Source organism: Bombina bombina, chromosome 4, assembly GCF_027579735.1.
Source record: "Bombina bombina isolate aBomBom1 chromosome 4, aBomBom1.pri, whole genome shotgun sequence".
In the NCBI taxonomy this organism is placed as follows: domain Eukaryota; kingdom Metazoa; phylum Chordata; class Amphibia; order Anura; family Bombinatoridae; genus Bombina; species Bombina bombina.
In genome coordinates this window covers 807457086-807471801 of record NC_069502.1, presented here as the reverse complement: position 1 = coordinate 807471801, position 14716 = coordinate 807457086, and the positions used below count along the sequence as shown (strand labels likewise).

General features: G+C 40.4%; 1 protein-coding gene across 1 annotated transcript in view; it reads left to right on the top strand.

Annotated features, from left to right (window-relative positions):
* Positions 1 to 14716, top strand: part of LOC128657063 (gastrula zinc finger protein XlCGF26.1-like) — a 46753-nt gene that overhangs the window by 14877 nt on the left and 17160 nt on the right. The window contains exons 4-6 of the mRNA XM_053711292.1: positions 973 to 1077; positions 1406 to 1519; positions 10991 to 11098. Of these exons, the coding sequence (XP_053567267.1) occupies positions 973 to 1077; positions 1406 to 1519; positions 10991 to 11098 (327 nt within the window). The remainder of the gene's footprint in view (positions 1 to 972; positions 1078 to 1405; positions 1520 to 10990; positions 11099 to 14716) is intronic.

The following is a 14716-nucleotide window of genomic DNA, read 5'->3' as shown; positions in this document are numbered from 1 at the left end:
GCAGCCATTCCAAATCAGCATAAGGGTCGCAGATTAGATTCCTAGGAGGGTAGGTTAGTAGTAATAGTTCAAAATTTCTTAGTAGTAGGTCTATATTTTTCACCGCATTGCAATGAACCTGCAGCTGGGCCAGACAAAAATGCGGAGCAAAGCGAGCCCCAGGATCTATTTCATGGGTGCGCCATGTGGTTTTCTTTGGGGTTAACACCAGGCTATAGTGCTCCTCTGGACTGTCCCCTCCACGGAAAGTCACTGTGTGATCAGTGTCTACTGTTTCATAAGACACCAATATTCCATGTACCGTAGCTGTAGATGATTGAGGTGAGTTAGGTGTACTTGGGTCCTCGCTTCCACAAACACCACCAAAGGCCTCTAGCAAAACTCCAGTTTCGAGAAGTTCGCTTGTAGCATCTGTGCAATATTTTCTTTCAACGCAGTAAGGGGCATGGTGGTCACCTGTAATGTCATCAGTGTGTTGTGAGCCATCTGTAGTTGAGCTGAATGCGTAGGCAATCAGTATGCTATGGCGGCATCTCACTGCGCGTTGCAATCTGCTCCGGTATAAATATTCAGTGCACCTTAGTTCTCCGGACACCACAGTCACCACTTAGTGTGTACCAGACTCCCCTGGGCTATTTCCAGTCCTCCGTATATAATTTGTTCCATTTATAGGCAGTAATAAAGTACATTAGATTACTTGTAGCTCAGAGCTCCCATGAGATGCGACCATCTTGGTCGCTAGTTGGCTCCGCCTCCCCATAACTCAATGAGTTTAACCCTTGTTTAGTTCATGTTGTAGTTTTATACTGGATCATAGAGGCTCACAAAAAAATAGGATGAGAGGTGAAAGGAGGAGAATGTGTGAATTTGGTGCTATTGTCTGTCAGGGAAATAAACAAACTGTTTTATGGTAAAGTTATAAAAAAAACTAGATCATGTGATATAAAAACTGAATCTGCTTTATTTGTACAGATGAAGATAACGCTGATATAGTGAAAGTTGAGATAACAGAAGATCTGTGTGTGAGGCATCAGCTAGAAGCACCAGATGAGGAAACCAGGGACAGTATCAGTCAAGGTGAGTGTGCACGTGTGGTGTGTCTGAGGGACACAGGATACAGATGAGTGTGCTTGTGTGTTAAGTCTGAGGGACACAGGTTACAGGTGAGTGTGCACATGTATTGTATGTAAGGTAAGTGAGTTACCGGTGAGTGTGCACATATATTGTGTGTGTGAGGTATGTGGGTTACAGGTGAGTGTGCATAGTAAGTGTGATAGTCTACTAAATAATAGTCATTTTTGAATCATCACATGATTTGTATTTATATATAATGAGAGAGAAATTTATATATCCCATGAGCACTACAAATAACTTACACATATGCATGTGTATTCTTATTGTACAGGCCATATGACTGTGACACCTTCAGATGGCTCAGCAGTTGAGTACGGAGCAGAACCATATGTGTGTGATCACGTGAAGACTGAGGAGGATGAAGTTCCTATCAATATGGCTACAGGTGATTTGCACTAATTAACTCATTACCCTCAAATATCCGCCGGATATAGCGCAGGTCTTGCCTCCGGTGAAGCTGCGCTAGTTAAACCCTTAATGACCATGGACGTACAGGGTACGTCTGTCATTAAGGGGTTAAGTAAAGGGAATATTCTGTGATGGTGACATTTTGTCTCATGTAAATAAGTTATATTTCTCAGATGGTTACACAGCAGACACAAGTCAGTGAGCAGCTCATGTATGAATAACTAAGGGCTAGATTACAAATAAAGCCCAAAAATATAATCACTACTGAGTGCTAACACTGCTCAAGTTAAATCCATAGTGCTCCTATTCTTGTACTCGTATTACAAGTTTAAAGTAAAATGTTACAGCAATAGCCAAAGCGTCAGGCACGGTAATATCTAGCGGTTGGATATTGTGACCTCGCTGAGTCCCTTTCCCCATAGACATCTGTATATTTATACATATTTAAATAAAAACACACACATATATACACCTTTGTGCACCAGATCATAGACCATATCCCTTTAAATCACTGTTAGAACATTGATTTCAATAATAAACCTTGTTTTGTGTTAAATATGTATAACTATGAGTGAAATAGTTGATTTTAATATATTATACTTGTTTTATTGTACATATAAACATTTTAAACATACGTTTTAAAAAACTATCCAATTTACTTCTATTATATAATTTTCTGTGTTCTCTTGGTATCCTTTTTTGAAAAGTATACCTAGGTAGGCTCAGGGGCAGCAATGCACTACTAGCTAGCTGATGCTTGGTGTCTGCACATATATGCCTCTTCTCATTGGCTCACTAGATGTGTACAGCTAGCTCCTAGTAGTGCTTTGCTGCTCCTTCAACAAAAGATAACAAAATATGTTTCATTCTCTTGGTATCAGAAGTACATTGTAAAGTTGTATAAAATTACTCTCTGGAACCCTCGAGGCGGGAAAACTCTGCATGTCGACCCAAAATGGAGTTTATCCCACGCCACTGCCAACAGACAACTTCCGACACCGCCACAACACACAGGGATGTGTGGGGAACCAGCTTCTACAAGCGACAGAAGCAGGGATACACTGTATTTGCGGCTGTAAGTGCATCTAGTTTCCTGCCTCAAATAACCCATCCGAGCAAGACCCCGGACACCGCATTCTATGAAGGAGGACTAGCTATGAAGCCGGGCATTACACCTGATCTATACTCCAAGATGGCCCTGTGTGAGCACCCGGACATGAACTATACTAACCAGGGGAAAAGATGTGTTGATGATACACCGCACATTAGTATGGCGGTCACAGAGGTTGATTTACCCTTTCTGTCACATTTTGAAGGGGGCTAATTTTTTCATGAGGGCTGGCTGGGTACGGACAAACATCGATAAAAGAAAATGACAAAATAAGTATTAATCAAGTTTGTTTTCTTTGTTTACGTGTCCTTTCTAAAATATAATTGTTAAGAGTTGTTATGCATGTATTTATTTAGACACTAGCTGCGTGGTTTGATAAATATTCTTCCTTGGGAGGCGCTGAAATGTTAGCAACACTGTTCTGTGACCCTGAATGCTATCTCCGGGGGAAGGGGAGGCCCCCATAGGGACTTTAACAGCCTGAGAGGGATCACATATGCAGAATATAGCCTTGGCTGGGGCTGCTCCTGGGTTCACAGCAATAAACTTTACACTTGTAAGGAAAGGAGCCAAACACTGTTGGTGCACCTTAGGAAAAACTGCTTAGTTCTGGCTCAATATAAAACACTGCCTGGAATCTTGACTCAGAAATAGCGCACTACTTTTTACATGTAGAATATAAACATAGCTAATTTAAAGCATACAAAGCAGCAGGATAAGGGAGATGCAGCTACGGTCTCCTTGTTGATTATCTGTATGTCTTAAGAAGTTACGAAGGCCATACAAATGTTTATGTGAGAGTCTAGTTAAAATGTGGAGACCAGCTCCGGTTTATGCATCTATAATATCAAAAGATGTTATGCTTTATATACTTTTTCTATTTTACTTAAGATGCATATTGTTTTCTGTTTGTTTTTTGTTTTTGTTTCTCTAGTGTTATGTAGGTATAATATAACCCCCTGGACATTCGCAAGAAAGCAGAAAGGGTCCAAAAGCGGTCTGTAATGATGGTATTAGGGGTAGAAAAATGAGGATTAGCATTATTCTTGTACATCAAATGATTGCTATATGGTTGACTTTATATGTCCTGTACACACTTGTATACTTATTTTTTCCTCAATAAAAAAATTGATATTAAAAAAAAAATAAAAAAAATTACTCTCTATCTGAATCATGAAAGTTTAGTTTTTTACATTTTACTTCAGGTCTCTAAAAGCACTAAGTTTCCAGTGCTATTTTGTAATGTGCTCGAGTGTAACACTTATGTCGCCAATGTAATATGAGCGTTAGTAGCAAATCCTGCGCTCTTCATTCAAAGTATAGGCTCTGCTAAATAAATGTCAGCCTCGTTAAAGGGACATGAAACCCTTCATTTTCTTTCATGATTCAGAGATAGAGGGGTAGTTATCAACATGTCTACTTTTCCTGCCTTCGCCGGCCCAATACGCCCGCCTAAGCTTGCCTCACATCGCCACCACGGACCTGCAAAAATTCGCCTAAGTTATCAAAAAAGCTGTCAAAAAGCCGCGCACCAAGTACGGGGCGATGAGCAGCGGACTGTGAGAGTTATCACTCATCCGATCTCGCTGCTCTTCGGCTTTTTTACAGCTTTTTTGCTAGCCTGTCACTAAGCACCCACACTATACTATACTGTTCTACCCCCTATACCGGCGCCCCCGGAGCCTCCCGCAACTAAATAAAGTTACTAACCCCATAACCGCCACTCCTAGACCCCGCCGCAAACTCTTATAAATGTGTTAACCCCTAAACCGCCGCTCCTAGACCCCGCCGCAACTCTTATAAATGTATTAACCCCTAAACCGCCGCTCCCGGACACCGCTGCCACCTACATTATACCTAGTAACCCCTATCCTGCCCCCTTATACCGTCGCCCTCTATAATAAAGTTATTAACCCCTATCCAACCGATCAGCCAATAGAATGCAAGCTCAATCTGATTGGCTGATTGGATCAGCCAATCGGATTGAACTTGAATCTGATTGGCTGATTCAGTCAGCCAATCAGATTTTTCCTACCTTAATTCCGATTGGCTGATAGAATCCTATCAGCCAATCGGAATTGAAGGGACGCCATCTTGGATGACGTCCCTTAAAGGAGCCTTCATTCGTCGGTAGTCCGTCGGTAAAGAAGGATGTTCCGCGTCGGCGGGATGAAGATTGAAGACCCGGCTTGGAAGATGACATCGCCCGGATAGAAGACTTCTTCAGCGCCTCTTGGAAGATGACATCGCCCGGATGGAAGACTTCTTCAGCGCCGCTTGGAGGATCACTTCATCGGATGGAAGATTTCTTCAGCGCCCCTTGTATGATCACTTCTGCCGCTCCGGATGTCCTCTTCGGTTCCATCGCTGCTCGGCTGAGTGAACACGACTCAAGGTAGGATGATCTTCAGGGGATTAGTGTTAGGTTATTTTAAGGGGGGTTTGGGTTAGATTAGGGGTATGTGGGTGGTGGGTTTTAATGTTGGGGGGGTTGTATTTTTCTTTTACAGGCAAAAGAGCTGAATTCTTTTGGGGCATGCCCCACAAAAGGTCCTTTTAAGGGCTGGTAAGGTAAAAGAGCTTTGAACTTTTTAAATTTAGAATAGGGTAGGGCATTTTTTTATTTTGGGGGGCTTTGTTATTTTATTAGGGGGCTTAGATTAGGTGTAAGTAGCTTAACATTGTTGTAATATTTTTAAAATGTTTGTAACTTATTTTTTTTATTTTTTGTAACTTAGCTTTTTTTATTTTTTGTACTTTAGTTAGTTTATGTAATTGTATTTAATTGTAATTATTTACATTAACCCCTAAACCGCCGCTCCTAGACCCCGCCGCAACTCTTATAAATGTATTAACCCCTAAACCGCCGCTCCCGGACACCGCTGCCACCTACATTATACCTAGTAACCCCTATCCTGCCCCCTTATACCGTCGCCCTCTATAATAAAGTTATTAACCCCTATCCAACCGATCAGCCAATAGAATGCAAGCTCAATCTGATTGGCTGATTGGATCAGCCAATCGGATTGAACTTGAATCTGATTGGCTAATTCAGTCAGCCAATCAGATTTTTCCTACCTTAATTCCGATTGGCTGATAGAATCCTATCAGCCAATCGGAATTGAAGGGACGCCATCTTGGATGACGTCCCTTAAAGGAGCCTTCATTCGTCGGTAGTCCGTCGGTAAAGAAGGATGTTCCGCGTCGGCGGGATGAAGATTGAAGACCCGGCTTGGAAGATGACATCGCCCGGATAGAAGACTTCTTCAGCGCCTCTTGGAAGATGACATCGCCCGGATGGAAGACTTCTTCAGCGCCGCTTGGAGGATCACTTCATCGGATGGAAGATTTCTTCAGCGCCCCTTGTATGATCACTTCTGCCGCTCCGGATGTCCTCTTCGGTTCCATCGCTGCTCGGCTGAGTGAACACGACTCAAGGTAGGATGATCTTCAGGGGATTAGTGTTAGGTTATTTTAAGGGGGGTTTGGGTTAGATTAGGGGTATGTGGGTGGTGGGTTTTAATGTTGGGGGGGTTGTATTTTTCTTTTACAGGCAAAAGAGCTGAATTCTTTTGGGGCATTCCCCACAAAAGGTCCTTTTAAGGGCTGGTAAGGTAAAAGAGCTTTGAACTTTTTAAATTTAGAATAGGGTAGGGCATTTTTTTATTTTGGGGGGCTTTGTTATTTTATTAGGGGGCTTAGATTAGGTGTAAGTAGCTTAACATTGTTGTAATATTTTTAAAATGTTTGTAACTTATTTTTTTTATTTTTTGTAACTTAGCTTTTTTTATTTTTTGTACTTTAGTTAGTTTATGTAATTGTATTTAATTGTAATTATTTGTAGTTAATTTATTTAATTAATGTAATGATAGTGTAGTGTTAGGTTTAATTGTAACTTAGGTTAGGATTTATTTTACAAGTAATTTTGTATTTCTTTTAGCTAGGTAGTTATTAAATAGTTAATAACTATTTAATAACTATTCTAACTAGCTAAAATAAATACAAAGTTACCTGTAAAATAAATATAAATCCTAAGATAGCTACAATGTAATAATTAATTATATTGTAGCTATCTTAGGGTTTATTTTACAGGTAAGTATTTAGTTTTAAATAGGAATAATTTATTTAAGTATAGTGTAGTGTTAGGTGTAATTGTAACTTAGGTTAGTTTTTAGTTTACAGGTACATTTCTCTTTATTTTAGCTAGGTAAGCTATTAAATAGTTAATAACTATTTAATAGCTATTGTACCTAGTTAAAATAAATTGAAAACCTGTAAAATAAAAATAAATCCTAAGATAGCTACAATATAATTATTATTTATATTGTAGCTATATTAGGGTTTATTTTAAAGTTAAGTATTTAGTTTTAAATAGGATTAACTTAGTTAATAAGAGAAATATTATTTAGATTTATTTAATTAATATTCAAGTTAGGGGGGTGTTAGGGTTAGTGTTAGACTTAGGTTTAGGGGTTAATAAATTTATTACAGTGGCGGCGGTGTAGTGGGGGGCAGGATAGGGGTTAATAAATGTATTTTAGGTGGCGACGGTGTAGGGGGGGCAGATTAGGGGTTAATAAATTTAATATAGGTTGCGGCAGGGTCCGGGAGCGGCGGTTTAGGGGTTAAACTATTTAGTTGCGGCGAGGTACGGGATCGGCAGGATAGGGGTTAATAACTTTATTATAGAGGGCGGCGGTATAGGGGGGGCAGGATAGGGGTTACTAGGTATAATGTAGGTGGCGGTGGGCTCCGGGAGCGGCGGTTTAGGGGTTAATACATTTATTATAGTTGTGGTGGGCTCCGGGAGCGGCGGTTTAGAGGTTAATATGTATAGAGTAGCTTGCGGTGGGCTCCGGGAGCGGCGGTTTAGGGGTTAATATGTATAGAGTAGCTTGCGGTGGGCTCCGGGAGCGGCGGTTTAGGGGGTAATAACTTTATTTAGTTGCGGCGGTGTAGGGGGGACAGATTAGGGGTGTTTAGACTCGGGGTACATGTTAGGGTGTTAGGTGTAGACATCTCCCATAGGAATCAATGGGATGTCTGGCAGCAGCGAACTTGTACTTTCGCTATGGTTAGACACCCATTGATTCCTATGGGATCCGCCGCCTCCAGGGTTGCGGTTTAAATACCAGGTACGCTGGGCCGTAAAAGTGCCGAGCGTACCTGCTAGTTTTTTGATAACTAGCAAAAGTAGTCAGATTTTGCCGCACTTTTGTGCGGAACATCTGTAGTGACGTAAGAATCGATCTGTGTCGGACTGAGTCCGGCGGATCGAAGTTTACGTCACAAAATTCTACTTTTGACGGTCTCTAGCCTTTGATAACTAAGGCGAATCAGCCTCGCCACAAATACGTTGCGGAATTCCAGCATATTTGAGGTTGACGGCTTGATAACTAGGCCCCATAGAATGAAGAACAGAACTGTTAACGTTACCCTTAGTGTGACCTTGTGCACAATCATCAGACACATGAAATTTTCAGATAGTTTTAGAGAGAATACAATTTTAAATAACTTTCCAATTTACTTCTATAATCTAATTTTCTTCATTCTCTTGTTATCAAAGGATACCAAGAGAACAAAACAAATTAGATAATAAAAATAAATTAGAAAGTTGTTTAAAATTGTATTCTCTCTGAATCTATCTGAAAGCTTCATGTCTCTAATGATGATTCTGCACAAGATCACACTAAGGGTAACGTTAACAGTTTTATTCCACTTGTGCTTCATGAATGCAGCGCACAGGTGAGTGTACGTGTGTGATATGTCTGAGGGATACAGGGCACAGGTGAGTGTATGTGTGTGATGTGTCTGAGGGATACAGGGCACAGGTGAGTGTATGTGTGTGATGTGTCTGAGGGATACAAGGCACAGGTGAGTGTACGTGTGTGATGTGTCTGAGGGATACAGGACACAGGTAAGTGTACATATGTGATGTGCCTGAGGGATACAGTCCACAGGTGATTGTACTTGTGTGATGTTTTTGAGGGATACAGGGCACAGGTGTGTGTACGTGTGTGATGTGTCTGAGGGATACAGGGTACAGGTGAGTGTACATGTGTGATGTGTCTGAGGGATACAGGGTACAGGTGAGTGTACATGTGTGATATGTCTGAGGGATACAGGGCACAGGTGAGTGTACGTGTGTGATGTGTCTGAGGGATACAGGGCAGAGGTGAGTGTACGTGTGTGATATGTCTGAGGGATACAGGGCAGAGGTGAGTGTACGTGTGTGATGTGTCTGAGAGATGCAGGGCACAGGTGAGTGTACGTGTGTGATATGTCTGAGGGATACAGGGCAGAGGTGAGTGTACATGTGTTATGTGTCTGAGGAATACAGTGCACAAGTTAGTGTACGTGTGTGATGTCTCTGAGGGATACTGGGTACAGGTCAGTGTACGTGTGTGATGTGTCTGAGGGATACAGGGCACAGGTGAGTGTACGTGTGTGATGTGTCTGAGGGATACAGGGCACAGGTGAGTGTACGTGTGTGATTTCTCTGAGGGATACTGGGTACAGGTGAGTGTACATGTGTGATGTCTCTGAGTGATACTGGGTACAGGTCAGTGTACGTGTGATGTGTGAGGGATACAGGGCACAGGTGAGTGTACGTGTGTGATGTGTCTGAGGGATACAGGGTACAGGTGAGTGTACATGTGTGACGTGTCTCAGTGATGCAGGGCACAGATGAGTTTACATGTAATGCATCCAATATAAGTAGAGCACAGGGGCGTGTATGTGTGACGTGTCTGAGGGATGTCGGGCTCTGGTGAGGTGTACATGAATTATATGTCTTGGGCACGCAGGATAAATGTGAATATATGTTTATGATGTGTCTGAGGGATGCAGGGTACAGGTGACTGAGGGGTGCAGGTGAGTGTATGTTGTCTGAGGGGTGCAGGGTTATTATTTTATATATAAATTATAGTTTATATATAACCCTGTCATGTTTCTGAAGCTTCTATTAAAGGCACATGTAAGTGTATTCATGTGAGGTGTCTGAGCAAAGCAGGTCACAGGTGAGTGTAAGTGTGGTACATGTCTGAAGGTTGCAGAGTACAGGTGAGTGTACGTGTGTGATGTGTCTAAGTGATACAGGGTACAGGTGAGTGTACATGTGTGATGTGTCTGAGTGATACAGGGTACAGGTGAGTGTACGTGTGTGTGTCTGAGGGATACAGGGCACAGGTGAGTGTACGTGTGTGATGTGTCTGAGGGATACAGGGCACAGGTGAGTGTACATGTGTGATGTGTCTGAGGGATACAGGGCACAGGTGAGTGTACATGTGATGTGTTTGAGGGATACAGGGCACAGGTGAGTGTACATGTGTGATGTGTCTGAGGGATACAGGGCACAGGTGAGTGTACGTGTGTGATGTGTCTGAGGGATACAGGGCACAGGAGAGTGTATGTGTGTGATGTGTCTGAGGGATACAGGGCACAGGTGAGTGTATGTGTGTGATGTGTCTGAGGGATACAGGGCACAGGTTAGTGTACGTGTGTGATGTGTGAGGGATACAGGGTACAGATGTGTGTACGTATGTGATGTGTCTGAGGGATACAGGGTACAGGTGAGTGTACGTGTGTGATGTGTCTGAGGGATACAGGGCACAGGTGAGTGTACATGTGTGACATGTCTGAGGGATGTCGGGCTCTGATGAGGTGTACATGAATTATGTGTCTTGGGCACGCAGGATAAACGTGAATATATGTTTATGATGTGTCTGAGGGATGCAGGGTACAGGTGACTGAGGGGTGCAGGTGAGTGTATGCTGTCTGAGGGGTGCAGGGTTATTATTTTATATATAAATTATAGTTTATATATAACCCTGTCATGTTTCTGAAGCTTCTATTAAAGGCACATGTAAATGTATTCATGTGAGGTGTCTGAGGGAAGCAGGTCACAGGTGAGTGTACGTGTGGTACAGGTGAGTGTATGTGTGTGATGTGTCCAAGGGACGCAGGGCGCAGGTGAGTGTATATATGTGTGTGTCTAATATTACAACTTTCTTGTGCAGTGCTAAACTGTGACCATATTTATACGATTTTAAGACTGAAGTCACACTTAATACGGACCAGACTAATGACCTGGATGCTCTGAAGCAGGAAATCAGTGACAATATCAGAATTGGTGAATGTACATGTGTGATTTGTCTAAGGGGCGCATTGTGCAGTTGAGTGTACGTGTGTGATGTGTCTGAGTGGTGCATGGACCAAGTGAGTGTATGTGTGTGATGTGTCTAAAGTATGAAGGTCACATGTGTGTGTCTAATATTACAACTTCCTTGTGCAGTTTTAAAAAGCTAAAATGGGACCATATTTATATAATCTCTGCAGGTGATGTTAAGACTGAAGTTACACTTAATGCTGAACAAACAAATGATCTGTATGTAAAGAGTCCACTGGAAGCTGTGAAGCAGGAAATCAGTGACAATATCAGTACAGGTGAGTGCACATGTGTGATGGGTCTGAGAGATCTAGATCATCTGCCTCATCTCTTTCCAGTAAAACACACAGGTGAAAACGTCCCTGTTATTTGTAGGTGATTGTGATATAATTTATATATGACTGAAATCCCAGTCTAAATTATTAAAGAAAAGTAAATATTTTTGTCTGAACTTTATTAAATCCCTTAACATGTTCTGTCATATAACTGTGTTCTATTCTCCCCCACTAGTAACACGTCAACATAACTTAACCCTTTGTTGTTTTTTTATTTTATTTAAATAATAAATTATAGTTAAGAAACTCTGTCATGTTTTAATAGCTTCTATTAAAGGGACATAAAACCCAAACTTTTTCTTTCATTATTCAGATTTAGCATACAATTTTAAAAAGGTTTCCAATTTACTTTTATTATCAAGATTGCTTTGTTGAAGAGATATCTAGGTAGGTAGCGTACACATGACTAGAGCACTTCATGGCTGTAAAAGAAAATGTGCTACCATCTTGTGCTCTTGCTATAATATTCTTGCTAAACTGCTGCCATATAGTTCTGCAGACTCGTGCACGCTTCTGAGCTTACCTCCCTCCTTTTTTAAAAAAAGAATACGAAGCGAACAAAGAAAATGTAATAATAGAAGTAAATTGGAACGGTGTTTAAAATTGGATGGTGTGTCTAAAATATGAAAGAGAACAATTTTAGAGGTTTAATATCCTTATATAATATGTGTAATGTATTTGTAAAAATGTTGTTGGATCTGTGCACAGTATACAAGGTGTGATAAAGTGATGGGAATAAAGACATTTCTAGGTACTCACAATATTGCAAAACAATCTCACAATTAATATAATCAAAAATATATTTACAATCTTCTTTGGACCAATACCCAAGTTAGCATACTGTAATATGCTTATTACTATGATGTGACGTGCAGAAACAAAAAAGGCAACAAAACAATTGTCAAACCGTCCAAATACTAAGAAATATCAGTAGACTCTTCTCATACTCTCGAAGCTCTTGGCTCATGCCTGACGTGCGTTTCACCAGTCAGAGCTTTCTCAAAGCCACCTTTGAGAATCCTAAGTTTATTGGATTTCACAGAATCATAGTGCTAATGGTATAGGGAATGTCCCCCGGTAGACTGTTTGTGCAGTAAACTTTGATATGTGATTAAATGAAGACCAGACAACTTTCCCTTTTATTGTCAATAGACTCAAAATAATTGCCTGTTAATTATTTTGTAGTTTGGTTATTTTAATTATTGTATTTTAAAATGTGTTGTGTTATCATTTTTATAGCTCTATTAATTAAAAGTTAAAGGGACATGAAATCCAAATGTTTTCTTTTGTGATTCAGATCGAGCATACAGTTTCTTTCTTTCATGTAATTGGCAAGAGTCCATGAGCTAGTGATGTATGGGATATACATTCCTATCAGGAGGGGCAAAGTTTCCCAAACCTCAAAATGCCTACAAATACACCCCAACCACACCCACAATTCATTTTTACAAACTTTGCCTCCTATGGAGGTGATGAAGTAAGTTTGTGCTAGATTTCTACGTTGATATGCGCTTCTCAGCATGCTGAAGCCCGGTTCCTCTCAGAGTGCAGTGAACGACAGAGGGATGTGAAGGGAGTATTACCTATTGAATACAATGGTCATCCTAACGGGGATCTATTTCATAGGTTCTCTGTTATCGGTCATAGAGATTCATCTCCTACCTCCCTTTTCAGATTGACGATATACTCTTATATACCATTACCTCTACTGATTCTCGTTTCAGTACTGGTTTGGCTATCTACTTTATGTAGATGAGTGTCTTTTGGTAAGTATGTTTTCTTTTATTTAAGACACTCTCAGGTATTGTTTTTGCACTTTATATGTAAAGTTCTAAATATATGTTTTGTACTTATATTTGCCATGATTCAGGTTAATCAGTATATTTCCTTCTTGCAGACTGTCAGTTTCATTTTGGGAAATGCAAATTAAAAAAAAAAAAAAAATTCTTACCTGAAATTTTTCAAATTGACTCTCTTTTCTAAATTGCGGGCTGTTAGGCTCGCAGGAGCACAAAATGCTATAATTTATTGCATCATTCTTGGCGTGAGACTTTTTTTGGCGCGAGAATAACGTTTATTGACATAATTTCGTCATTTCCGGCGTCTTAGTTGGCGCCGAGAGTTTTCACGTAGTTGCGTCATCTATGACACTCGTGTGTGTTGCAGACATTCTTGGCGCCAAAAAATATTTTGTCAGTTGTGGGCGTCATACTTGGCGCCAGATTTTTGACATTATTTAAGTCTTTATTTCATTTTGCTTCTGGTTTCCAGAGGCTTATTTTGTTTGCATTTTTTCCCATTCCTGAAACTGTCATATAAGGAAATTGATAATTTTGCTTTTTATGTTATTTTTTCTATTACATATTGCAAGATGTCTCAATCTGACCCTGTCTCAGAATCTACTACTGGAATCCTGCTGCCTGATGTCGGTTCTACCAAAGCTAAGTTCTTTTTGTTGTAAACTTGTGGTAACTGTTCCTCCGGCTGTAGTTTGTGTTAGTTGTCATGTTAAACTTTTAAATACAGACAATATTTCCATTAGAAGTAATCCATTACCTGTTGTTTTTCCTTCAACATCTAATGCTCTGGATATTGCTGTTAATGTAAGAGAATTTGTTTCTAATTCCATTCAGAAGGCTTTGTCTGTCATACCACCTTCTAATAAACGTAAAAGGTCTTTTAAAACTTCTCATAAATTCAATGAATTTTTAAATGACCGACAGCATTCTGATTTATCTATCTCTGATGAGGATCTATCTGGTTCAGAAGAGTCTGCCTCAGATATTGACACTGACAAATCTTCATACTTATTTAAAATGGAGTATATTTGTTCCTTATTAAAAGAGGTGTTGATTGCATTAGATATGGAGGAGACTAGTCCTCTTGATATTAAAACCAGTAAACGTTTAAATTCGTTTTTTAAACCTCATGTAGTTATTCCAGAGATTTTTCCAGTTCCTGATGCTATTTCAGATGTAATTTCTAGGGAATGGAATAGACTGGGTACTTCTTTTACTCCTTCTTCAAGGTTTAAGAAACTGTATCCTTTGCCGACTGATAGATTGGAGTTTTGGGAAAAGATCCCCAAAGTTGATGGGGCCATCTCTACTCTTGCTAAACGTACTACTATTCCTACGGCAGATAGTACTTCTTTTAAAGATCCTTTAGATAGGAAACTTGAATCTTATCTAAGGAAGGCTTATTTATGTTCAGGTCATCTCCTTAGGCCTGCTATTTCTTTGGCTGATGTTGCTGCTGCTTCAACTTTTTGGTTGGAAACTTTAGCACAACAAGTACCAGTTCATAATGTGTATAGCATTGTTAAGCTAATTCAACATGCTAATAATTTCATTTGTGATGCCATTTCTCCTGTTAAGTGTAGTCAGTCCACGGGTCATCATTACTTATGGGATATTAACTCCTCCCCAACAGGAAGTGCAAGAGGATCACCCAAGCAGAGCTGCTATATAGCTCCTCCCCTCTACGTCACACCCAGTCATTCTCTTGCACCCAACTAATAGATAGGATGTGTGAGAGGACTGTGGTGATTATACTTAGTTT